This window comes from Pleuronectes platessa, chromosome 8 (genome assembly GCF_947347685.1).
Source record: "Pleuronectes platessa chromosome 8, fPlePla1.1, whole genome shotgun sequence".
NCBI classification, from domain to species: Eukaryota; Metazoa; Chordata; class Actinopteri; order Pleuronectiformes; family Pleuronectidae; genus Pleuronectes; species Pleuronectes platessa.
The window spans coordinates 14134098-14158874 of NC_070633.1; the positions used below are offsets into that span (position 1 = coordinate 14134098).

A 24777-nucleotide genomic window follows, 5' to 3' on the forward strand; every position below is an offset into this window, starting at 1 on the left:
CTATAGACTCCATACATGACCACCCCAGAAAAGCCCGTCCGTTCACTGCGCTCCCTGCTATATACACAGCCTACTTAGGAAGGAGCCTTTGTCAGTACGATGCGCTTTGTCAACCCCCATTTAGTGGCGTCTTTACAACAGGCCCAGCCCTTTGAATATTAACTGTGTGATCACTCTTGCCACACAAGCAGCCGCTCAGGACCCCCTATCGACGCAGCCCAGCTCCCCTGCTCTCTGCACCAGGGCTTTGTGCCCGACCACAGCTTGGTCCACACAGACTCTTGTGGTCTCACATCGGCCGGTTAGGGAAAAATTCTACTTTCCGTTGGTTCCCTGACATCATTTCTGCAGCGCTTGATTCGTTTCACATATGAGGAGAGTCTAAACCAGGGATCAAATATAAGAGGGGTCTTAAATCTCGCAAACAAAGAGAGGAGATGCAAGAAAAGCAGGGGGACGAAAGGGGATGATACGTCTATGTCGCTTTATGTCACCGTGTCATTGTGAGCCTCTAGTGGAGTGCGACTGTAGTTCTGACTGGTGTAATGAGCGTAGCAGCTGGGGCAGGAAGGCGACCGAGGGTGGGAGAGTCTGGCCTAGTGTTTTTTGCAGGCCAATAATCCCCTTTATTGAGCCTCAGGAAATCCTAATTGGAGTCGGAAGTGGCTCTAGTGGCCAGATGTGCAAAGACAAACACGGTCGATCCAGCCCCCCAAGGACAACTGAACTCAAGCTCCTCACCTTCCCTGCCACCCTGCTGAGCTGAATTTGTAAACACACACACTCACACACACACACACACAAACACACACACAACACACACACACACACACACACACACACACACACACACACACACACACACACACACACACACACACACACACCTAACTGACCACAAGCCCCTCCATTAGCATCTCCTACGTCCAGCCTGGGGAATGTTACTTTATCACCACCTGCCTGACAGACACATTTGGTGCTAAAAATGTTGTAACAGTAGACAGCTTGGTCAACAAAGCAACGCATCAGCTGTGTACTTAGGACAGTCCATGAAAACAAATCGAGTTCTTAGGTTCAGCTGTGCTCAGGTTCGTCGGCTCTCTCAATCGATGAAGGCCAGAGGAGCCGTGGCTTATGTTGTCGGAAAGGAACACACTGGAATCTCATCAGTAATCAATGCCCAGGAAGCTTAAAGTCACTTCTAAACACACAAACCTGTTCTGACCAAGAGATGAGACACTGTGACAGATAGATCCTTTCTTTTCTACAGAAGGATGACTCACAACGCTCTCCTCTTTCTGTCTCCATGATGTTTGTGTCAATATCCAGAGACCTGTCTGTGAACCCTTTACTATCATGTATAACATAAGTTTGTGTGGGAGTGGACATACTTTGCATTCTCATGTATGCAGCAGTCATATATAAGTCAGAGTAAGTGCATGTGTGTGTTTGTGCACAAGATAACTTTTTGGGAAAAACAGAGCAAGACACTTAAAGTGCGTCTGTGCTGTCTTCCTTTTGCTGTCTGTCCTTATCAGGCCGGCGGTCTGACCAAAGCCAGAGATCCTTGTCAGGCCGTTCTGGATAACTGCACGTGATCCGAGTGCAGCTGAGAAACTGAGAGCTATCTGAGGAAGCTGGTTTGGATTAGGAATACCTCCCCCAGTCCTACTGTCCCAGTCTGGGATCAGACCCATGTGCGGGTGCATGTCTATGCATGTGTTTAATACCCCCACAGAGTCGCAGTCACACTGACCTATTTACTCCACCATGGAAATAGCCAAGACCCAGGAGGCCAACCAGACTTTTTACAGCCACGTTTACACGCTATATAAATGGGTTATATGGGCATAAAAAAATCGATTGTATTGATTTCTTTACATCCGGATTCATTTCTGCAGTGTGAAAACGCAACTGTAGCAAAGGTCACCGCAGAGAGTTTGATCCACATCGCAAAAGGACTCAGTAAAACAATTACAATTCTGTGTTTTTGTCCCTGTAAATGTGTGTGTGTGAGAAAGAGAGAGAAAGAGAGAGAGAGTACTAGTGAGTATGTGTGTGTAAGTTCGGGAGGAGGGAGCTAATAGCCTTCACCTTTATGTAACCCTTGTGGAACTTCAAAGTAAGATTAAGAAGGAGAGATGGCGAAGGGCTAACACTTGCTGCATGGCTGCAACCGCCCAATCAAACTAAGCAACCTGAGCTTCTGAAGGCTCGTTGGCGTTTGGGGTCTCATGTGTTAATCCTGATTTGTCAATTTCGAGGAAAAGGTAGCGAGGTTCTCGAGGACATCTGAGAAAAGTCGAGCTCATGATCCACCCGTTTTGAGATGTTTTTCTGAATGAGTTTGTTTGAGTAGCACGAACTCGAATGCATGGATCCCCCTCTCACAGTGACACAGAATCACACACGAACCTTACACATGAGCAGCCTCATGCACATTCATCCTCTAAAGAATTGGCCGAATGCAGCATGGCCTCTGTAGCTCACTGTTATGCAAAGGGGGGACCGGCTGTGAGTGGGCCCAGTAAACACATCACACACTGTTTTGTCTCCATGCAATTTGACCGTCTTGGTAAAACAAGTGAGGAATGCCATGTTAACTCCTCGCTGTCCATTAATCACTGTCACAATGTCCCTGTAGCATTAAGTCTAGGATAATATGTGGAATTGTGCAGGGCTGCTCAGGCCCTTCATGGACTATAAAGCTGCCATCTCTCAACACTGGCATTTCCTTGTATTCTGAGAAGTGAAGTGACTGACTAGAAAGTGCAGTTTCCTCAGAGGAGTTTATTCTGGCACGGTTGCACTATAGCCTGCCCTGCTGTACAGGCTCCACAATGGCCAGATCTCTTGGGTCGTAACCCCCTAATTACCGCAGCCCAAGAAGTGATGACGAAGGCCTGTCAGCGTGGCCTGTGACAGGGGCTACCTGAGCCAGACTCGGGAGCCCCAGGTGACATGGGCCAAGAACGCTCCAGCACCCTGGATGAAAGGTCGGTGTTATGGGTCTACATCCGAGCACCTGGGGCCATTTCAGCACCCTACTGGGACTTCTGGCCTCTTGGCTTTCACCGGGGCCCGGTTCTTGGTGCAGGGAGGAGATGTGGACATCCTTTCCCATATCTGATAGCAATCCGCTCCCGTGCTCAGGTTCACAATAGCAGCCTCTTCTTTGCCTGATCAAGGCCTTCTGCACCAATTAGAGATCAGAGTCCTGCCCACTAGGATGATTAGCCTGAAATAGAGACTTATTGAGTTGTCCATACAACTCCTGACAGTATAAGCTTTCATTTACAACCTTATCCCATTCTTGTCAAACATTGGTGTAATAACATTACATGAAATATCAAGGTTATTAACTTCAAAGGATTACGGAAATAATACTTTAAACTAGAGCTGTGAAAAATAACGCGTTAACGCGTTATGATTAAATTACAGGATTAATTCGGGTTTTTTTTTTAACGCATTTAACGCATGCGCAGAAGGACCTTCCAATTCCGCCGCCTCTGCACTAGTCGCCGCTCTAAACGCCGGGTTCACACCGGACGCGGAAGCGACGCCGAAGCGAGGCGTAAGCGCAGCGCCAATCCTCTGGCTCCCATCCACTCCCATGTTAAACCGCAGCGCTGAACACACCGGAGGCTGAAGCGTAGCGTTGTGCCGCGGCTGCCTAGCGCCGTGAAGCGATCGTTTCGGCGTCGAGTCTATTTTTTCCGCTTGACGCGAGCGTATCGCGACAGGAAACACACTGAAAAATGATTTTAAACGATATAGATGACATATTTTATATGATATAAATGACCAAATATGCATCCCATACTTTGTATTCACGTTCTGTTGTCTTGGAGTTTTAATTTTACCACTTTTACCAACCACATTATTAAATGTCCCCCTCTGCCAATCCACTACAGCCACACAAGCAGTCATAAAGATAAAAAAGAGAGGGGGGGCTACGTATTCTCCACATAGGCTTGAGTGGAGAATACGTATTTTACCCTCGACACCCGACATTTACCGGAGCTAACAGCGGAGAAGTTCTTCAACATGGATGACATTAAATTAATCATTGAAGTGGAGAAGTAACTTGAGTTGTTGATTCTCAGCATATGTTGTATAAAGACAACACCAAAAAAGACACATGTTGGGACGCTGTTGCAGTTAATGTTGGAGCAACAAGTAAGTATATGCTTGAAAAAAATTATTAAATGCAGATTTTACTGCAGGCTGATAACAGCAGAAGTATGTGATATTATTAGTAATGCGCGGCGCTTCGGCGTCGCTACCGCGTCCGGTGTGACCAGCCAAGCGCCGGCGCGCCAGGGATTAGCGCTTACGCCACGCTTCGGCGTCGCTTCCGCGTCCGGTGTGAACCCGGCGTCATGCAGTCAGACGGCAGCTGCCATTCAAACAAACAAACAACATGGATAATTCTGATGAACCTGAAGACCTTCTGGACGGGAAGATCGTGTTCCAAAAAAACAAAGATCGAACATTCAGTAAAACCAAGGTGATATGCACACTCTGCGAGAAGACGTTATCGTTTCACCGTAGCAATACCCGCCTAACCACCGCAACGCGAAGCATGTGTTGGTCGGCGAGGGGCGTTCAAGTGGAATGCGCCAAACCAGACTCACTCGCCGGACACATTGTGCAAAAGAAGCGGTCAGCTTTACTGTCAGAGAATTTGAACAAGTTAGTTTGCCTCACCAACTGGCTAAAGACCGAGTAGCTAAGAGGGCCTTTAGAGGCATTAGATTGTATCATGGTGTGGTTAATGGTTGTGTGACAAAAAATATAAAAAATGTCAACCATCCTATGGCTAAGAAGCTCAAATAATTTCTGTTTAATTTAAAAAAAAAAAAAGTTTTATTCAACCACACAATGGCTAAGGAACCCGAATTCTGTTTAGGATGAAGATTATATTAATGTTCCATATGGAAAAGCAATGATAACTGCTGAAGAACTGCTGAGTTGCAGCACAAAAGAAAAGTTAAATGTCATAAATCTTGTTTTCACAAAAATATTCCGAAAAAATCGGTAATGTGATTTATCATGATTAATCCATAGAAACCTGTGATTAATTTGATTAAAAATTTTAATCATTTCACAGCCCTACTTTAAACCTTTGAGTTATCTATATTGTTGAGGAATCTTCTAACTTTATCTATTGTTCCCCACTTGGTAAACACGCCAGACATGTATCTCCGCCAAAACATATGTCAAGCCTGTAAACATGAATGAGTGGAATAATATTGAGACCCATTTCTGCCAGGGAAAAAAATCAAGGATGATTGCTAAATCAAAAAATATGAGATTAAAATAGAAATTGTGTGATGGTAAGTCATTATTTTGAGTCAGTAAGTAATATTTTAATAAGTAAGTAATTTTTTCAATCTTACTAGTTTTAAGTTATTAAGTCCTTATTTTTACTTAGAAAGTCCTGATTATCAGTTATCAAGTAATTAAACAAGTTAATAAGTCATTTCTTGATTAGTTTGGACCTATTTAGAGTTGGTTTGTCATTTTTTAAAGTTGGTATGTCATTTTTTGAATTAGTAAAACCTTGTTTAGAGTTACTAATTCCCTTTTTAAGTGAGGCTAAGTCCTTCTTTTAGACACTTTTTTGAGAGCTTGTCTTTATAAAAGCTTATAGGATTTGTTGGGTGACAGAGTGGTGGAAATGGTCTTCCATAGCATGAGGACCGAGCTCTCTGGCACCTGAAAACCCTAAATCCGCCCACGGGAAACTGGGAGGATACAATGAAGGCATATCAGCGTGCGGGTGCACGTCTGCGCGCGCCTGGTAATTCGTGTTGGAAGTTTCCCTGCAAGTTGAGGAGGACGAGAGGACGAGTGGACTGCTGGGAGTGGAGAGGCACTAGACGCCAGTAACAATTAGATCCAACAAACGAAACAAAAACTACTGAGAGAGGGTTTATTCTAGTTTCAGCTTTAAGTAAAACGGAGGCTGTTGTTCGTGTTTGTGGAGTTACCTCGAAGAGAAGAGGAGTCAGTAACAGCCGGTAAGTGAAGTGATTAGTTTGTGTTGAATCACTGACTCAGGAGTGAGGTGATCGGTCTTGTGGTGATCTGTCACTGACGCGTAAAATGTAATGATGGTTAAAGCGGGATCAAGTCTGAGGTAAGGAGAGATAGTTCTATCATATTTCAGAAATGTCAACACGGAATTTGTTGCAATAATCTCAATGAAAATCGAATAGCGATATTATGTTTGCTTTTTGTGTGTGTTTTTTAAATGTTATTATTGTTTACGTGTATCTTTACTTGGGCAATATTATCGGACTTGGCGCTTGTAAAGACACACATCTCATTAAATGATGGAGGCGGCATTAGATGACCCGGTGGCGGGGTTTTGCAGCGCGCTCCTGCGGCGCACGGTGGAACAGTTTGGCACCGGAGCGCATCCCCTGTAAAGTCCCCCCCCAGATCCACGTCGAGAGCAGGAGAGGGGACGATGTGTTTTCTTGTTACATGCAGAGCCATGTCATGATTAAAGACTTCCTCCCACTCCTGAACCAGATGCCTGAATCCTCTGAGTCATTCCCAAACTGCATTACTAATCCTACTTTAAAACTTGCTGGTGCAAGTGTGCGCAACCGGCTTTCAGATGTGGAGTCTCGCATATAACTCTAATGCTAACCCTAAGAATATCATAAAGTCATGGATTCTGAAGCAGACCCTCAACTTCGCAGCCTTCGGGTTGACCCATCATCTACTGTTGCCTGTGGTGTCTCCATGTATTCTAATATGTGTGTGTGTGTGTGTGTGTGTATGTGTGTATGTGTGTGTGTGTGTGTGTGTGTGTGTGTGTGTGTGTGTGTGTGTGTGTGTGTGTGTGTGTGTGTGTGTGTGTGTGTGTGTGTGTGTGTGTGTGTGTGTGTGTGTGTGTGTGTGTGTGCTTGCGAGGAGAGGAGAAACTGAACAGGATGGGACAAGCTGTTCAAAAGGCCTACATGTGGGGGGGGGGGGGGGTGTATCGTACTTTCTCAAAAAAACTCCCTTGAACTTCCACTGAAAGTTGAAGCAGGGGTTACATATTTTCGGGGGAAACCACTGGTTAGATCAGTGAGTTCAGTGGAACAATGCTAATGAAAGGAGAAGTCAGGCCAGGTGTCAGCTCAGGTGAGGTCCTTGGCCGCACTTCAAACTGCCAGAGTTACTAAATATGGCCAAACCTGCAGGACAGCAGTGATTTACTGTCTTTCTGTGCAAGATTTAACATTTTTCTTGTCTTATTCCCTAGGCTGGAATTATGGATGGACCTTTGAACCGAACTTGAAAGGGGAATATTATTTTCTGACTAAGAAGAGTGTTTCGTCGGCTATCACCTGCCCCTCCAGCTCCCAGGCCGTCTCTATGCTCATCAACCTGACAGTGGCCTTCAAGGAAACTCTTGCCTTTCATGGAACAGTGCCTGCCCACCCCGCTGCTGCCCCTGACGCTGTGGAAGTGACGGCCATGGAGTCATGTCCGGTGCTGGTCACCCCTCCACCGCCTTCCCTAGCACCTCCACCACCACCGCCACCACCTCCTCCTCCCCCACCTCCGCCTGCTTCCTTCTCTTCTTCACCTTTCAGCAGGGCGGACAGTGTCCGTCGGAGTCGGTTGCGGAAGCTGAACTGGGAGCGTATCCCCAAAGAGAAGGTGGAGGGGAGGAAGAGTGTGTGGAATGGGGCGGCCCCGGGCGAGGACGAGTTCCCCATCGACCTCCACTCTCTGGATGAGCTGTTTGGTCAGAAGGACAGTAAGCCTCGGGACAGGACCAGCACCCTGAGGCGCCGCTCCTCTCTGCTTCGCTGCAGATCACCTCAGGACAGCTCGGAAGAGGTCAGATCATAAGGACTGCAGTGATGTTTCTCTGTAAATTAAGACAGACCCCTTATCAGTTTCCTTTGCCTCTTCACAGATCTCCCTGTTGGACTCCAAGCGCAGTATGAACATCGGAATATTTCTCCGCCAGTTCAAGATGTAAGCCTCCTCATTTCTAACTCGAGCTGAAATGTTAGTCATTTAATCAACAAAGGATTGCTTGGCATCTCTTAAATGATCAATAATGTTAGAGTAAAAGTGCCCAAAAAGCCAAGTTACAACTTCTCCAATGGGAAGATTCCTTTAGTTCCTATTTTATAATGAAAAATCTTTGTGTTTTGGTGCAATGGTTAGACATAGGACATTTTGAAGATGTCATATTGAGCTGTGAGGAATTTTTATGGACATTTATTTCCACAAATTAGTTTGACAATTCATGAATTAAATTTTATTTGTATAGCGCCAAATCATAACATACATTATCTCAGGGCACTTTAGACTTTGGAAAAAAAAGATGGGTAGAAACCACTGGTAGAACGATGAGTGGAGAAAAATTCAACAATGAATTACCAGACCAATCACTGTAAGTTGCAGCCTTGTTAGACTTGACCATTTACAACTTTTCGTTGGCATTTGCTGGAGGTCACCATCAGTCAAAGCTGGAGGAAGTTTTAAGTGCAGGAAACAGAAGTGTGTCCCACTGGGCCCAGGGGAACAGTAACTTCCCTTGAGATTGAACTGGAGTGTGGGGCCATATATCAAGCACGGATGGGCGTCTGAGCGTGTGTGTGTGTGTTCAGTGTGTGTCAAAAGTGTGAAGTCTCATTGAGACAGAGAGAAGAGTCTGGAGTATATTGCAGGGGAAAGGTTCAGGGCAACTGAGCAGCTGGACATTGGTTGAGGTTAAGGGGGGTTGTCTTGAAGGGTAAGTAGCCGTGGATAGGTTTAGGAGTCAAGAGTTTACACCAGCTTGTAAAAAGCTAAAGATACAACCCCCTGCAGAGAGAGAGAGAGAGAGAGCAGAGAGAGAGAGACCCCACCGGTGGATTGTCATATTCATCTCCTCAGATCCTCTTAAGTGTGTTTGCCAGGTATTGGCATCTGAGACATTATCACTGATACAGAGAATAATGTGCTGGTAAAAATACATAAATTAATAGAAAGAAAGATCTGAGCTGCTATTTTCTCATCCCACCTTTCAACTGAGGAGCACTAGATTTGTCAGGACTTGTACGGGAAGCCATTATGCAAAGAGCCTCTTTTGTACACAAACATTCATCTTGTTGGGAGCTTATGTTCCTTCTGCTGTGAGCAGAGATACAGGTTCTGTTCAAATGTGGGTGTAGTTTAAAGCAATGCGGTTTTATAATGTCATCAGCGTCCCAGCAGCCCTTTCAACATCTTTTCATCCCAGCTCTATTTATAGGCCATTTCACTCAGCATTGTGTTTTTATAGAACTAGTTGAGGCAAATAATAAAGAGCCTTTAAAGACATTGTTTGTATTTATATTCACAGTGTACCGTGGATGTGTTGTTGTCAAAGACTTGAATGTGAATGCTGAGCTGTGAATGAGAATAAAGGTTACACACAGTAGCGTGCACACGGGATGGATTATGAACGTGTGCGATGGGCGGTGAGACGAGGGGGGGTGGGGAGAGGATGAAGGAAAAAGTGCTGCAATAAAGGACAGATGTGTCACGTCGGAAGAAGTAAGTCAGAGGCTTAACAGTCAGCCGGCTCAGTTTCTGGTCTTTCACCTTGATATCCCCGAGGCCTTTTCTGACGTCCTCTCTCCCTGTCTGCCCTTTATTTGCCCAGTGAATATGCCGCTCAGTGTCGCCGGTGTGGCGTCGGACAACCGGCTCTGCCCCGACGCTGTGACTGATAAGAGCAGGATAAGCCTCAATATTGTGTGAAACAAAAGGGCTGATACTGCTCATTAAATTAGTTTTCTTAGAGGGTGTCATGCCTTTTCCCAGGCTGCAAACCCCCACGTGCACGTCAGCTATGATGTCATACTAAAAATCTGTTTGCTGTTGTCTTTTTTTCCCCGCAGGCCTGCTAAAGAGATAGTTGAGGATATCAAGCTTGGTGCTGGGGACCGTTACGGAGCGGAGAAGCTCGCAGAGCTTTGCAAATTGCTCCCCGACAGCGAGGAGGTAAAGTGCCTTTTTTTTGGCAAACAAATACGACAGTGACGACCCCCACCCCACCCCACCCCCACTCCCTCTCCTCTTACTCATCATCTGGCTCTGGTTAAGATGATCAAAAGTTTGCCATTACTCCATGCCGTATGATGTGGTCTGTTTCCAGCAAAGCAACACGCGGAAAGATATTGGAATTGACTGTTAACTACATGTTGGGTTTTTAGTATTCCAGACTTTTTTTGTTTTTATTGAAGCTGTTTTCCAGATTTTTACTCTGCATCTGTTCTCTCTCAGGAGTCCCGCCTGAGGAAGTTCAGTGGGGAGCGGAGCTGGCTTGGAGAGCCGGATCTTTTCATGTTGCTGCTAGTGGAAGTCCCCAGGTACACCCCACCTCAGATCCCGAGAAAACTGCTTTCCAAAACTGCTTTTCCAACTGATTAAGTTGCTTTTAGCTTTTAAAACTCCTCTTTGTTTCCTGTTTATTTTATGGGACACTTGTCCATCTGACAGGCTTCACTTTGCGATGACATGTGCTTGTTTAAGTGAAGAGTGATCAGGAGTGCCCTTTTTGTCTCTGTCGTCAACCGTGTCCATTCATCCGTTCTTCTTTCTCTTCCCTGTTCCATTAGCTTTCGGCTTCGCCTGGATGCCATGATCCTGCAACAAGAGTTTGACCCTGCCGTGACCTCTCTGTGTGTGGCAGCCAGATGTCTGAGGGAGGCGGCCAGAGGTAGAGTAACAGCAGGGAGTTGTGTAGTCCACCACTATAAAGATCTCCCCCTTTTTTTCTCTTTTAAGTCCTCCCATGTATTGTGGTGACATGTGGATCCAATATGCAAACACTATATAACATTGTTAGAGTTCAGATTAAATAACTGATTTCGAGAGAAACCTGCTATCAGTTAAAACGTTTTGTATATTGCATCAGCCAATTTGAGCGGTAGTTCTTCAAAACAAAGTTGTTGATGAATTTTAAAACCCTAAAAAGTTACTTGCTTGTACATTTGATAGTATGCATCAACCTTCCGGTACAATATCGAATATCTGTGTTTACCCTCCTAGAACTGCTGAGCTGTCCAGAATTACACTCCATCCTTCGTTTGGTGCTGAAAGCTGGGAACTATATGAACGCTGTGAGTGCGTCTTTATTTTATCTGTTTTGTTTTCCTTGCTTCAGCCTGACAAAGCAGAGCCAGTCCCTCTTTTCTTTTTTTAAATCTGTGTACACCAGTCACTAGGGGTCTGAGTGTGTTGCACCTGGGCTTTTTCTTGTTTGTTTAAAGTTGTCACATGACGTGTGTGTGTGTGTGTGTGTGTGTGTGTGTGTGTGTGTGTGTGTGTGTGTGTGTGTGTGTGTGTGTGTGTGTGTGTGTGTGTGTGTGTGTGTGTGTGTGTGTGTGTGTGTGTGTGTGTGTGTGTGTGTGTGTGTGTGTGTGTGTGTGTGTGTGTGTGTGTTATTCTAACCTTGTCCGTGGCTTCTCAGGGTGGATACTCGGGGAATGCCGCTGGGTTCCGAATCTCATCGCTGCTCAAACTGGCCGACACCAAAGCCAACAAGCCTGGCATGAATTTGCTGCATTTTGTAGCCATGGTAAGAACTGAAGTGTAAAGGCAACACAGGCACTGAATGAATTTAATAGTTTAAACAAAACATTTGGACTGAATGAATGCGCACAGCTACATAACGGTATCAGTCAGTCTGTGGTGATAAGTATGGATTTTGTGGTGGTGATTAAAAAAAACAACGTATGGGAGCTGAGAAACATAAACAAACAAACTTTAAACTATAAACTGCAGCACGTTAGAGGACATAGGGTAAGTAGGTGGTCCTTCATATGTGGCCCAGGATGTATTTGTGTTCACAGAGCAAAAGACGCCACATGCGTCCCACACCTTCTCCTAATGTGGTCTGAGCAATCAGATCTTAAGACTCATTCAGGATGCATTTGGTTGTGTTAAGATGTAAACTTAGGGCTGACAACTTGTGACGGGATCACTCAGGGTCGATGTTAATACCAGGACGGTACAGGGTCTAAAAGTAAAAAGGGTTTTAATATTGACAGCATTTGTATGAGTATTTAATAGTTGTGAGAAACAAACAAGTTGTGATGACAGTGTTCAGGGAACAGTAGCCCGCTCCACAGAGCATATGATTTAGTCTACAATCGCAAATGACGTGTTGCTCTTTTTGAAACAATAGCTGGATAATCATTTGTGTTTGTCTCCACAGGAAGCTGTGAAAAAGGACCAGAGTTTACTGTCGTTTCCCAGCCAACTAGGCCATGTTGGCTCCGCCTCCAGGTCAGTCTTTTCCCAAACCTCAGTCGCCATCATATCCAACAGTCACAGAGTCTGGAACACACTACCTGCCCTGCCTTATATCGACAAAATCTGACTCCTATTTAAACAAACACAATCCATATCTATTTTCCTTCTCTGTCAAGGCGAGGAACCCAGCTGTTAGCATCAGCTTTCTGCCTGATTAAAAGTGGGTCATGACAACATGGATACTCCAAGACAATATTCAAGCTCTGCTAGAGAATTTTGCACAGTTTCTGAAACTTCTGTCTGTTCTCAAGTTGTCTGCAAGGCTTGAGGGAATTACCATCCTTTTTCTGCTTTTTAAGATGAAGGGTATTTTTTTGCGACTGCTTCCGTTCTTGCTGGATTTACAACTCAAGTCCGAGTTGATTGAAAAACTCCTGCACACTTTGCATTTGATTTAAAATTTTCAGTTGAAAACCTTTCTCAAGACATTTTACACAGCTATGTCTATACAATTGTTAACATAATTGTGTATCACATGTGTACTCATCCCTTGCAGGCTTTCTGAGGAGTCTGTGCTGGAGGATTTATCAAAGTTAAAAAGCAGAGTGGTTGCCCTCAAGGCAAACATCCAGACCGAAACGGAGATTCAGCAGCTCACACAACCTTACCTGGAGGTATACAACATGAATAGATTTTCAACACGCCAACATTTTCATGAAGGGTAAAAAAACAAGGAGGAAGACAAATATAAAATATATTTTCGTCCTTGTGCAGGTAGCTGAGGAACGTCTGAAGGAGGCAGAGGATGAAGTGGAGGGTATGAGGATGTCGAGTCAGGCTTTGGTGGAGTTCTTCTGTGAGGATGACAGCACTTTCAAACTTGAGGAGGCCTGCCGGGTCTTCCACTTGTTTTGTCACCGCTTCCAAAGAGCTGTCCAGGTTAGATCTAGAAGAAAAGTCTTTTGATCTCATTTGTTATCGTTAAGAGCCTAGCATGAAGATTGAACACATTCTAACAAAAGATCCCTTTTCTACAGGAGAATGCAGAGCGGGAGCTGAAGGAACAGAAACGTCTAGAGCGTCAGCGCGAGATCGGGGAAAAGGAGAAGCGTCGGTCTGTGGCTATTTGTACGGGGCTGGACCTCGGCCCGAGTCTTGTCAGGGAGCAACATGGTCAGGAGAACCAAGACGAGCTGGAGAAACTCTTAGAGAAGAACCTGAGCCACACTTGGAGTCGTCGTAGCCTGAGAAGCTCAGACTCCCGAAGACATTCACACCACCCGCACAGTGACACCCACCTCTGTAGCACATCCATACTAAAGTGCTTCCCTGAGTTGGGCAGCAGCCCGACATCCACCAGTTGTCACTCAAACTGCTCCTCTGACCACGAGAACACCATACTACTTTGTAGCTCACCAGAGACTGACAGGACATGTTCCCCCACTGACCATGGATCGGTACCGACCAGAGGGAGCAGGGTTCAGCCCAGTCAAACCACTAGTCGGAGCATGGAAGTAGTTAAGGATTCGCCTGTTGCTACATTTAGTCATTCTCAGTATGGACGTAGCTTCAGAGTCAAACAAGGGTCAGACAGAATTTCCTATGTGCGACCAGGACAACCGAAGGAAGCAGGACTTGAAAAAGAAGCGGAGTTTTCACATGAACAGATGCCTTCCATTAACATTGAATCTTCATACAGTGCTTGTTCTATTCCTGCTGCTATAAACACTGATACACCTGACCTGTGTGTTAAAACCTCTCCTCATATTCAAAGGTTTGGCCCGCCTCTAACGGATAATAATCACTCTCTCCAGAGTAAACCTAATGTCTCTTCAGTCACTGAGCCTCTTCCCCAGTCCCTTCATACGAGTGGAATACTTTCTCAAAGTGACGCCCGGCCTCGCCTGTTGAGGTACCAGAGATCAGAGAGCCAATCACAATCATCTGTAAATAGTCCAGATAAAGCCCAGTCACAATCGCAGATGAGAGAGACGCATGCTGTGTTGTCTTTGCCCGACACTGGACTAGCTGAGCAGACGGATACAGAGGTGGCGCCAACACCTGTGGGAGAGAACTGGATGCCCCCCAGTTTACCGGAGTTCAGCCCGTCGCAGCCAGTGGAGTGCTCTGACCTGCCCAGTCCCGAGAGGTCGTACTCCCGTGTTGGTGAAACGCTGGAGTGCCACACTTTGGTGAAAGGCCTTCGATCCTATGACGCCTTCTCACCCCCGACCTCTCCACTCCCGCGACCTGCGCCAAGCCTCTGCTCCAAGTGGCGGAAAGAGAGGAAGGTTGTCCTTCAAGAGGGGACAACTCCAGGGTCTCCTTCGTCACATGGGAGTCACACAATGAAGGTCCCCGTGCGCAGCGGAATAGGATCCAAAAGGGGACTTGTGTCAAGACCAGGACCTTCCAGCAACACAGGCATTCCCAGGGTACGCTCTAAGACTGAGTCTCCAATTGTCGCTGCGGCCCCTACAAACCCCTCCACTCCCAGCCGGCTGTCTAATCCTCGCAGTGGATCAATGCGCTCATCTCCCATCACTCGGCCTGCCACTGCTCAGGGAGAGGCGAAACGAAGCAATAGCACTCGAGAGAGGACAGTAAGTGAATCACAGACTCCAGTAAAGCCCGCCCTGACCCGTAGGGCCTCGGACAGATCCGTTCTAGAGAAGGTGTCAGGCAGCACCCAGCAGGCTTTTGTCCGAGGGTCTCCTCTGCGTGTGTCAAAACGACTTGCCCCACACTCTGAGACTCAGGTTTCCTCCCAGCCTCGCACTGCTCACAGTCCATCTTCCACCAAGGCCAAGACCATACGCACGGCAGTCATATCTGCAGCCCGCAATAAAACTGCCAAGACCACAAGCACAAGCTCGTCCCCCACTAGCTCCAAAATCCCTACAGCTTCTCGGCTCCCTGGTCCCAAAATGGCTCGAGCTGCCGCAGCTCCGGCACTCTGGAAGTGACGGAAATGAAAAAGTGCCTACACTGTGCTGTTTTCAGGATTTTTTATGTATTTCAGGCTTAATATATTCAGCGTGTGCATACATGAATGATGTGAGTCAACTGGTATCAATCAGCTCTCTCATTAACTTAAGTTCATCTAAAGTCGACTTTCTGATATATGTGTCTAGCTGTAAGTGCTTAGGTTCACAAATGTGACACAGAGCTGCACTGGGAGCAGCTGGGATCCTTTCTCATGTATTTCACCCACTGTTAGGAAAGCAGAAATAGATTCTTAAAATCCTACCTCTTTTTACATCGGATTGTGTCCTATGCAGGCAATAGGACACTACAAAGAGACCTATCGAACAGTTTAACACAGTACATTCTATGTAGTAAAAAGGATTCGACCAAGTGAAAACACTGGGTGGTTGGAGCTTGCTTTGTAAGAGCTATGACATGGGGAACTGTTTCAATCACTCTGACACAGACTAAAAAAATATATATATTTTGTTTTAGGAGTTATCCAAATGTTTTGAATACTGTGACCCTTCTGCAAAGTGATCACTGCGTTCTCACACGTGACTGTCTGACAGTCCAAACTTAATTTGGTACTATCGAACTGTTCATCCTCTTGTAGAGAGGCCTCATCAGTCTGATGCACTTTACAACCTGAAGAAGAGGCTGCGAGGAGATGAATTGTGTCATTTCTGTTTTATATTAAAAAAAAATCTATAACTTTATTGAATAGCATTGGTTGTTATTCACTGCATTATGTGGATTTGTAAATAAAAGAAGATGAAAAAAGATGTTGATCTGAATAAAGTTGTTTTTTTCCGATTACACCTCCAGTGCGTGTAAGTGATGTTTTCGAAACTGTTTTTTGGGGGGTTTTATTCAGTAAAGCACTTACTATGAGAGCTTTCACTTTCAAGGTTCCCACTCTACTTCATCAACTGCTGCACTTGCATCTCCCCGTCCTCTGTCTTCTAGTCACCCCCTCATTTTTCTGTCTCCTTCTTTATCCCGAGTGCCGCTCGCTGCATCTCTTGACACAGTCACCCCCAATCCTGTCGGTGGCTGTTGTTATGGCAATGCCACGGATGTCCCGGGGAATCTTCTGGCAGAGTAGTAGGGGTGCAAGGGGTTGGGGGTGGAGGGTGACTGCGGTTGTAGGGTCCCAGTGGGAATTCTCTCTTTATAGGCCCGCAGTGACGCCAGTACCTCTTGGGAAAGGCAATAAACCGGTGCCTCTTTGTGCTCTTGAGTGTCCAGTTGTCGGTCAGAGTTGGCCTCTAACCTGTCCCAGTGTATAGAGGAAACATCATCAACAGGTCTCCAAGGGTGCAGGATGGAGTCGTCAAAAGTGATCCCCCTTCTTTAGCTGCCTTTCGTGTATTCGGCATTGATCTGAAAGCAGCAAGCTCAGTGAGAATAATGTGGCGTCTGAAGGTCAATAAATGATGTATGGGCTTTAAGACCAGAGCTGACCACGGAGAGGACGAGGCCCAGAAGAAGGGAGACAGGGTTGCTTTACGGCCTGTTTGTATACGTAAAGTGTTGTCGGTGGAATTTAATTGCAAGAAAGTCCCAAGTTCTAGAGAAAGGCTTAGGACAAAGTAACAAGTCTATACGTGTCCAGCAGGCATTCAGACCACTCTTGAAATCTTGACAGGCGGATAAAACCCGGGGCAAGCCTCCCTACTCTGCTGTGACATTGACTGGATTTAAAGTGTGAGACTGGAAGTGAGAAAAGTTTAGGGGACTCCCATCTCAATATTTGACACAAGATGTAATGTAATCTTAAATGCTCATTATGGTGGCTGAAGGGATTACTCTCATGGAAAAGTTGTCTGGTATAATCTATTGTAATTACTGGAGGAAATAAATGCGGTCAGTGGCAGGGAAATTATCACATCACACTCCATTCAGAAATTTGACAGTTTAATATGCCCTTATTTAGAAGTGCAACTGTGTGAGGACATGTTCTGCATATGTAGGAGAATAAAGCAGAGGTATCTGTATCTGTAAAGTACATTTACTCAAGTTCAGTTTTGATGTTCATGTACTTTTGTATTTTCATTTCCTGCTACTTATTATTAAAAGTAGGGATTTCAGTATAATATGTTTCATCAGTATCAAACATATTTTTCTCTCTCATTCATTTAACAGCTGTGCGTTTGCAGATTAAGATTTTACTTCGAAAATATTTGATCAACAGATATGACGTGTCTGCTTCCACCAGTGGATTGAACAGTAAAAATCACTCGCACTTGGACCAGCTAAAACTGCTCAGTTTATCCTAAATCATAACACTGTATTATACTATACTTTTACTTTAGCGTTTAATTGGATTCTGCTTATGATACCTCCACTGATACTTATATACTTATACTTATTTGCAGTCATGATTGCAGGACTTTTACTTTCAATGGAGTATTTTTATGTTTGCACTTCATAGTACAGGAGGTAATTCCTGCTGACAGCCATTAGACTTTTCCATCTCCAGACCATACTGGACTAAACAAGTAATTTCTCAGCACTGTAAACGTATATGCTTTGCAGTGTACCCCCTGTACTATAAGACGATCACACTACTTGCCTTTTTATTTTATTTTATTCAAATACTCTTACCTTTTTGTAAGACTTTGTGTTTATGGTGCACCTGACTGTGCTATGTTTTACTGTGTACTTTGTATTTCTGCTGTGGGCTGGCTGTTGTTTTGACTCACGTGCTGAAGTATATGTGCTTTAACTCTATTTATGCCTCAAGGAGCTCTGAGGAATCACAGGAGCAGCGTAACGACGCCACCCAGTGTTCGTTAACCGTCGGTGGCAAAAGGAAACCACAACTCCCGGCGTGCATTGCTGCCGCACGTCGTTTTTTACGTAATGGACAGCTCCCCGGATGCGGCTGTGATTGACTATACCAGGCAAAAAGAGATCGAAAGCCAAGTGGCGGTAAGTCCCCCAATCCTCCAGATTTCACTCTTACAGCAAAGAACTGCCGCGGAGACATATGTTGGAACATGGCGTGATTTTTAAAGTAACTTGTGCGAGTTGCGGGCTCAGGAACAGACCGTCTGGAGAAGCGGCTCGCAAGGAAAACTTCCAGCTTGTTTGCTAACTAGCTAGGTTGCTAGCCACCAAACGCGCTAGTTCCTTAGCTTGACGCTAGTTAGTAGGGGAACGCCTAGTATCATAGGTGACCAGTGCGAAGTAATACAAACCAGACCAGAACTGGGTCCCACGGCTTCACTCGTTAGCTCTCGTCATGGTTAAAGTTATGTCAACTTTCTGGACTTTGTTTATAAATGAACGGCGGAAATAGTCGCCGAAGTTAGACCATGTACCGTTACTTACCGACGATGAGCTAATGTCGGTGGCGGTTAGCTCGTCTGCTAACTGGGTGATAAGCTGCATTAGTGCACAGAGTGACTTCACTGAGTCACTTGTCGGTTATTTTACATCTGTACTTCAAAGTATAATCATCACGTCGCTCATCAGTGTTAATGTGAAGTGTTCATCAGCCTCTCGGAGCTTTGAGTAGTGAAACTAGATGTGACCCAGGTGCCCTGTGTTCTGTTGTCAGGTGCTGCAGCCCCAGTGGTCGTAGGCAGGATGCAGACCATTAAGTGTGTGGTTGTGGGTGACGGGGCAGTGGGTAAAACCTGTCTACTCATCTCTTACACCACCAATGCCTTCCCCGAGGAGTACATCCCCACAGTGTTCGACAACTACAGCGCCCAGATGAGCGTGGATGGCCGCACCGTCAGCCTCAATCTGTGGGACACGGCCGGCCAAGAGGAGTACGACCGCCTGCGCACCCTCTCCTACCCCCAGACCAACGTCTTCATCATCTGCTTCTCCATCGGCAGCCCATCCTCCCACGCCAACGTCAGGCACAAGTGGCACCCCGAGGTGTCTCACCACTGCCCTAATGTGCCCATCCTGCTCGTGGGCACCAAGAAGGACCTGAGGGCCGACGCAGAAACGGTGAAGAAGCTGAAGGAGCAGAGCCTGGCCCCGACCACCCACCAGCAGGGCAACGCCCTCGCCAAGCAGATTGGGGCGGTTAAATACATGGAGTGTTCAGCTCTGCAGCAGGATGGAGTCAGGGAGGTGTTCGCCGACGCTGTGAGGGCGGTGTTGTACCCAGTAACGAAAAAGAACCCCAAGAAGTGCGTGCTGTTGTAATAAATGGTTCCCACTTTTGGACTGTGTCGATAAATGATGGAGATCCACAGATGCAAAGGAAGGCTGAGGAACGAAGGGCATCATCCGGCTGCCTCCATGCCACTTCCAGCAGTTCAGCTACTCTGTTACTGCTCGCTTCCTTACTCATCTCCTGGAGGACTTCTCTCCGTTGCCATCATCACCAAAGTGACTATGCCAAAATGGGGGCAACAGACTGAATATCCTCTATTTTTCTTACATTTTAACTTTTTATATTTACACTTTCCCCCCCAATTTTACACCTGTTCTAGATTTATAGATACTCTGCTTTGCTTTATAAAATGCTGATAGTGGTTGTTACAAGCCATAATAACATCCAAACCAACCAAGCTACCCTGTTTGACTGGAGAGAAGAGATCTGCCTTTGTTCAGGTGGAGAAATAATGACTACCTCATAGTCTCACCTAGGTTGCATCTCATGAGTCTCAAGCAACGTCACCATCCAAATGCTTTGACCTGCCTATTTAGATGCAATAAACAGACAGGCAGCAGGTGAACACGTTTTTCATTTCAAGCCGCTTGAGTCCAGAGAAAGGTGCAATGATTCCTGGACAAATGCCAGTACCCCTTACCCAATACCCACATAAGAGAGGTTAAACTGCTGAGCTGCAGTTCCCCTTGTGTTCAGTCTGGCATGTTAGAGCTGTCTGGCAGGCTGCCCCTCCAGCCTCTCGCACTGCTCTGTCACGCATGGAAGAGCCAGTAGGCCTCTGATGGTAAACCGGACCATTAGAATCGGCCAACCATTTTCCCCCCAACAGTAATCGAGAAGCAGGTGCCATAAGGCCTCTGCCAAATTAAGCCACACCGGTACTGGATTTATTGGGCTTCCATCATCCGGAAGTCAGGTTGTAATACAGCTCTCCTCTGTCTTCCTCTTAACTCTTAATGCTCACACACAGTGCCATTAAAACATGCCTAAGAGTGACTTTATGACAGGGTGGTGTCAAATAGACTTTATTTTGTCTAATTATGTTTAATTTACTCTGTAAATGATTTTTTTCTCCCTCAAATGTTTTTTAACTTTTGAGTGTGGTAATGGCCAAAGTGGAATATATTTTTTTGTAATGTTTATTTCATCATTAAGATTTTGTACTTAATACTCCGATTTGATAAACCGCAACTTCATCCTTTTCAGTGATTGCCTGACATTAAAGGTCAGCAGACTATTACCAGTGCATAATTGATTAAGTGTAGCATATCATTCCAGAACATCTCTTAACTGGCTTATCCTAGGCTTTATACTTCTTTACCTTTATTGTCTCGATTAGGTGAATATCATTTCATCTTTGAATAATCAGTGTCATAGCTGCCTTGTTAACCATGTAACAGCGGTTGAGTTACAGTATGGAAGGAGCATTTTATTGGGTCAGGTGCCTTATCTCAACCAAAGACCTTAGCAGTGCTCCCTAGTCCAACACAAAGGTGTTCATTACAGCGATAAGTGCCACAAGGCCATTTTTAAATACAGGTCCAACCAACCCTGGGTTTCTTTTATGAAAACATTCACAAGCTCTCTGACTTAGTTTCCATTTACGGCACTCTTTGTAAGACACAGGTGTTAAACTGACATCTTGTGCGGCAAGTCTTTGTGCATGTTTATTTTTTAACAGAGCGCTCATGACCCACATCCCTTTAAAAGATTGTGGTTTACATCCCTGCACTGCATGGTGCAGTGAGGGCAAGGCAGAAGCACAACTTGCACATATGGTTAGCAGGAGCTGTGTCGGTGGAACGTGCCTTGTCACATCTGATGATTTTTATACATTTTATAAAAAACTATTTTTTAAGTAAGAATTGGCTGCTCATTTGTGCTTACAGCTGCCAGTAATAAAATCAGCCCTTTTAAAAATAGTTATTTTCATTTACTCACTCGAGCGGGTCGTATTAAAGTCAACCTTCAGTCGTGGCCTGTGTAAAGTCCAGAATAACCGAAGCGTAACACGAGCGGGAGGGTTTGTGTAATAGCAGCGATGTGGTTTGAGATCTGCCTAGAGATGTGTGAAAATGTCCCAGATCGGTGTGTGGAGGGTTGAATGTAAGTGCACAATATGTCAAACTGTCAACTGTGGTGAGCATGTTTTTTTGCCATGTCCGGATTTCACTCAGATAATGCTGTTGAAGTGGAACATACACCTGTGGGCTCTGTATGTCTGTGTCCCGGAGCTGTATGCTATCGTGTGCGTGGTACTGCGCTTTTACACTGGGAACTTGATTTGTAGAAATCTGTTTGTAATTGTTTTATATATAACAAAAGCATATTTGTATAAATGAACTAACAGTGAGATGATTTTAAATTATGCCAAATAAAATGGTGGTTAAAACCATTTTCCTCTGCCGGTTTGTCGCTTGACAGAAGAGTTCTTGTATCAGACATGATAATCTCATTGTTTCACAGGCATAGTAAAAATGGAAGATTAAACTGAAGTGTGTGTGAGTGTGAAATGAGTCACGTTACAGACACCCGCTGATATTTTGAGCTACGGAAACCACACTTTTGTTCCTGTAGCCTGCTCTACTGTAACATAGCTATTACAAGTCTTTCAGTTACCATGTCTGAACACTAGATGGACACAGCCCTCCAGCTCTGCTCCATGTTACCCAGAGTGTGTGCCATTCTTTTAAAGCCTATGTGTTTTTGTTTTTTTTCTTCTGTACATTCAGAGTTAATGGTCTATACCGACCCGGTCTTCAGGGTCATCATTCACTTGAGCAGACGCACACAAGTTCAATCAGTTGCAGGGGCTTTCAAAAAAAAAATCTGCATGGCTGCTTACTCTGAAAAATTCCCTTGACCTTTATGGGTGTAGCCGGTGACAAATGACAGATGTGTTGAACTCCAAGTCTCATTACAACCTCACTGCAGCAACATTTAGAGCTCATTTCCTCTGCGGTTTGTCTCTAAATGTTTTACAACCCAAACAAGGCTGAATGCATGTTTGCAGCCTGTAAAGCTTTCGTCGCTGCTGGTGTTTGATTTATTGTTTCAGCAGGAATCTGAACTGTCGAGGCGTTCAGGAAAACAAAGCTTCGAGGCAACGCCTGAGCTCTGGTGGTTAAGTAAGATGAGAAAGGATGAGTGCATGTGTACTGTCTGCAATACGCTTAACTAAAGCAGGCGGATTAATGAGACTTGGGTCGGTTAAGGTGATCCACTTTTAGTTGAGTGGACAGCGAAAGGATTGTAATTGTGACTGCATTATTCAGATCATTAGTTCGAAACGGCTCTTTAAAATGGAAAAGGGATTTAGGAGTTTGATATGATCGTTGATTTCTCATTAGTCAGGATTTCTTAGTTCTTCAAACTGCTTTAAAATCTGCTGAGGCCATTGTCATAGCATTATCTTCTATTTCTGCAAGTCGATCACCCTCAATTAGTGCAGGAACAATTTACACATTGAAGTTTCACTAAGACAGAGATGGAGACAACATTTTCTTACCTGTGTATGTGACAGTGCAGTTACATGCTTCCAGCTATGAGTTACAGGCAGTGTTGTGCAAGTTCACTACTCTCATTAACAAGTTCAAAGTTCAGTTCATACAAGTAAACATGAATAGCTCACGTTCATAGTTCACCATTTAAATTCTGAACTAGTTCATATTTCAGTTCATTTCATAGTTTTAAGATGGACAATGAGAATGAAAGACTTAACTTGTTAAAGAAAAGCTTATCCATCACTACCCCTTGCCTTTACTGTCGGAATGTTTATCAGACAGTGTGTAAAAATCCCTCAGATAATAATAAGGTGCATCGGATCTCGGATGTAGTTGCTGAGTCTGCGTCTCTGCTTTCCCTTGCCATCTGTATATGAGACCGAGAGCTGTTGTGTTGCAGGTATGGCCTGCCCCTTTAAGGAAAGTTTGTAGTGTGTGACGTAGTGCACCAGGGTATTGTGGGAAAATACGCTAAAAGTGTGTTTTTAATGAGAAGTGACGGAGCACCTAGAGGTGATGCGAGTGTTGCTCCTGCTGTATATCCGAGAAATAAAGTGGCCGCATTCCAAGTAAAGAAACATCTCCTCCTCCTTCTTCACGGAGCGGTCCGGACGGCTGGTTACCGGCCAGACAGCGAGCCAAGATAACCAGTGACAGGGGCGGTTCCTGGTACAGGAGACATAGGAGACTGATTTATCATGACGTGACACATGCCATGTAAAACAATACATTAACGTCACACCATCATCCTCTAACCCCGGGACGCACCGGAGGTAGAAGCGCTGTGAAAAGCGCTCCGCCTCCTTTCCTCTCCCATGGTAAATACTTTGGCGGTTCGCACCGGCAGCGTAGTGCCGGGAAGAACCAGGAAGCGCCGCAGCCACACACACAAGCACATAATCTCCTGTGGGGGGGGGGGGGGGGGGCTACAGGCTTGCGTAGGTCAGTCACCTGTGAAGACCAGCATCATTTACCCTGAACCAGCGCGGAGAAAAGATGATGAAATGTAATATAAAATTTTTAAATATAAAATGAATTTTTTTTTTTTTTTTATTTAATTAATTAAAAAAAATTAAATTAAATTAAATGGGAAAAAAAAATAAATGTGCGCGCACATCCTGTGCAGAAGCCCACTGCGCACATCTGCGCAGAAGGCCACTGTGCACGTTCTGCACAGAAGCCTACTGCACATTCTGCGCCCAATGCGCAGGAATTGCTCGCAGCTTTTTTTTTTTTGTTGTTTTTCAATAAAATTTCTTCCTGTTTTTCTATTGAATTAATTTAAATTAACATAGTGTAAGATATTTTGCAAGTAATAGAAGAGGTCCTGCCAATTTTAAGTGTAACATATTGCCATCTTGAAAATGGGAATGAGTGGGACTCAACCCGGGTCTCTGTTGTTAGAAACCGAACGCTTTACCAACTAGGCCACCTCAGCTGGTGGTTTCACCCGGAACTAAGCACAGTAAGACGATGAACAAATTATCGTGTGTGTGTCGCTGTCATTTTATGCTGCTTTGGATAAACACTTCAGAGAAAATATTTTCTACTTTACTACATATCTGACAGCCTTACTTAAAAGTTAGTTTTATATTTTTGGCTTTTAGATACTGGATGAAACCTATTGTTAGGGTTAGGGTTCACTATACGGCTCAATAGAGCCGTATAGTCTCTGATCCATGAAGCTTCCTTCTACCAAGTTGTGTGGTACTGAGCCGAGACACTGGCCAGAGAAGAAAACACTTGGAATACGTTGCTTGTTTGTTCTGCATATGTGTGCCATGGGTGATGGGTAACATGCGAAGTCTAGTTAGTTGGTTTCGGTTAGGCTAAATCGCGGACATTTTACGGGCACTGAGCAACGACATGATGAAAGCATTCGATTTAGACAGCGTCTCTCCTGACAAGAAAGTA

The 24777-nt window shown here is 45.0% G+C and overlaps 2 protein-coding genes across 2 annotated transcripts; both read left to right on the plus strand.

Annotated features, from left to right (window-relative positions):
• Window positions 1-5779: 5779 nt before the first annotated feature.
• On the plus strand, window positions 5780-16035 carry fhdc2 (FH2 domain containing 2). The gene is made up of 12 exons (XM_053428610.1): window positions 5780-6026; window positions 7268-7851; window positions 7931-7992; window positions 9891-9993; window positions 10276-10361; window positions 10611-10711; window positions 11044-11114; window positions 11465-11572; window positions 12212-12282; window positions 12806-12923; window positions 13024-13188; window positions 13287-16035. Exons 2-12 carry the CDS (start codon window positions 7381-7383, stop codon window positions 15213-15215), a joined length of 3285 nt encoding a protein of 1094 aa, XP_053284585.1. The 5' UTR covers window positions 5780-6026; window positions 7268-7380; the 3' UTR covers window positions 15216-16035.
• Window positions 16036-18019: 1984 nt separating this feature from the next.
• Window positions 18020-21755, plus strand: rhogd (ras homolog gene family, member Gd). The gene is made up of 2 exons (XM_053428611.1): window positions 18020-18153; window positions 18785-21755. Exon 2 carries the CDS (start codon window positions 18814-18816, stop codon window positions 19387-19389), a length of 576 nt encoding a protein of 191 aa, XP_053284586.1. The 5' UTR covers window positions 18020-18153; window positions 18785-18813; the 3' UTR covers window positions 19390-21755.
• Window positions 21756-24777: the final 3022 nt, after the last annotated feature.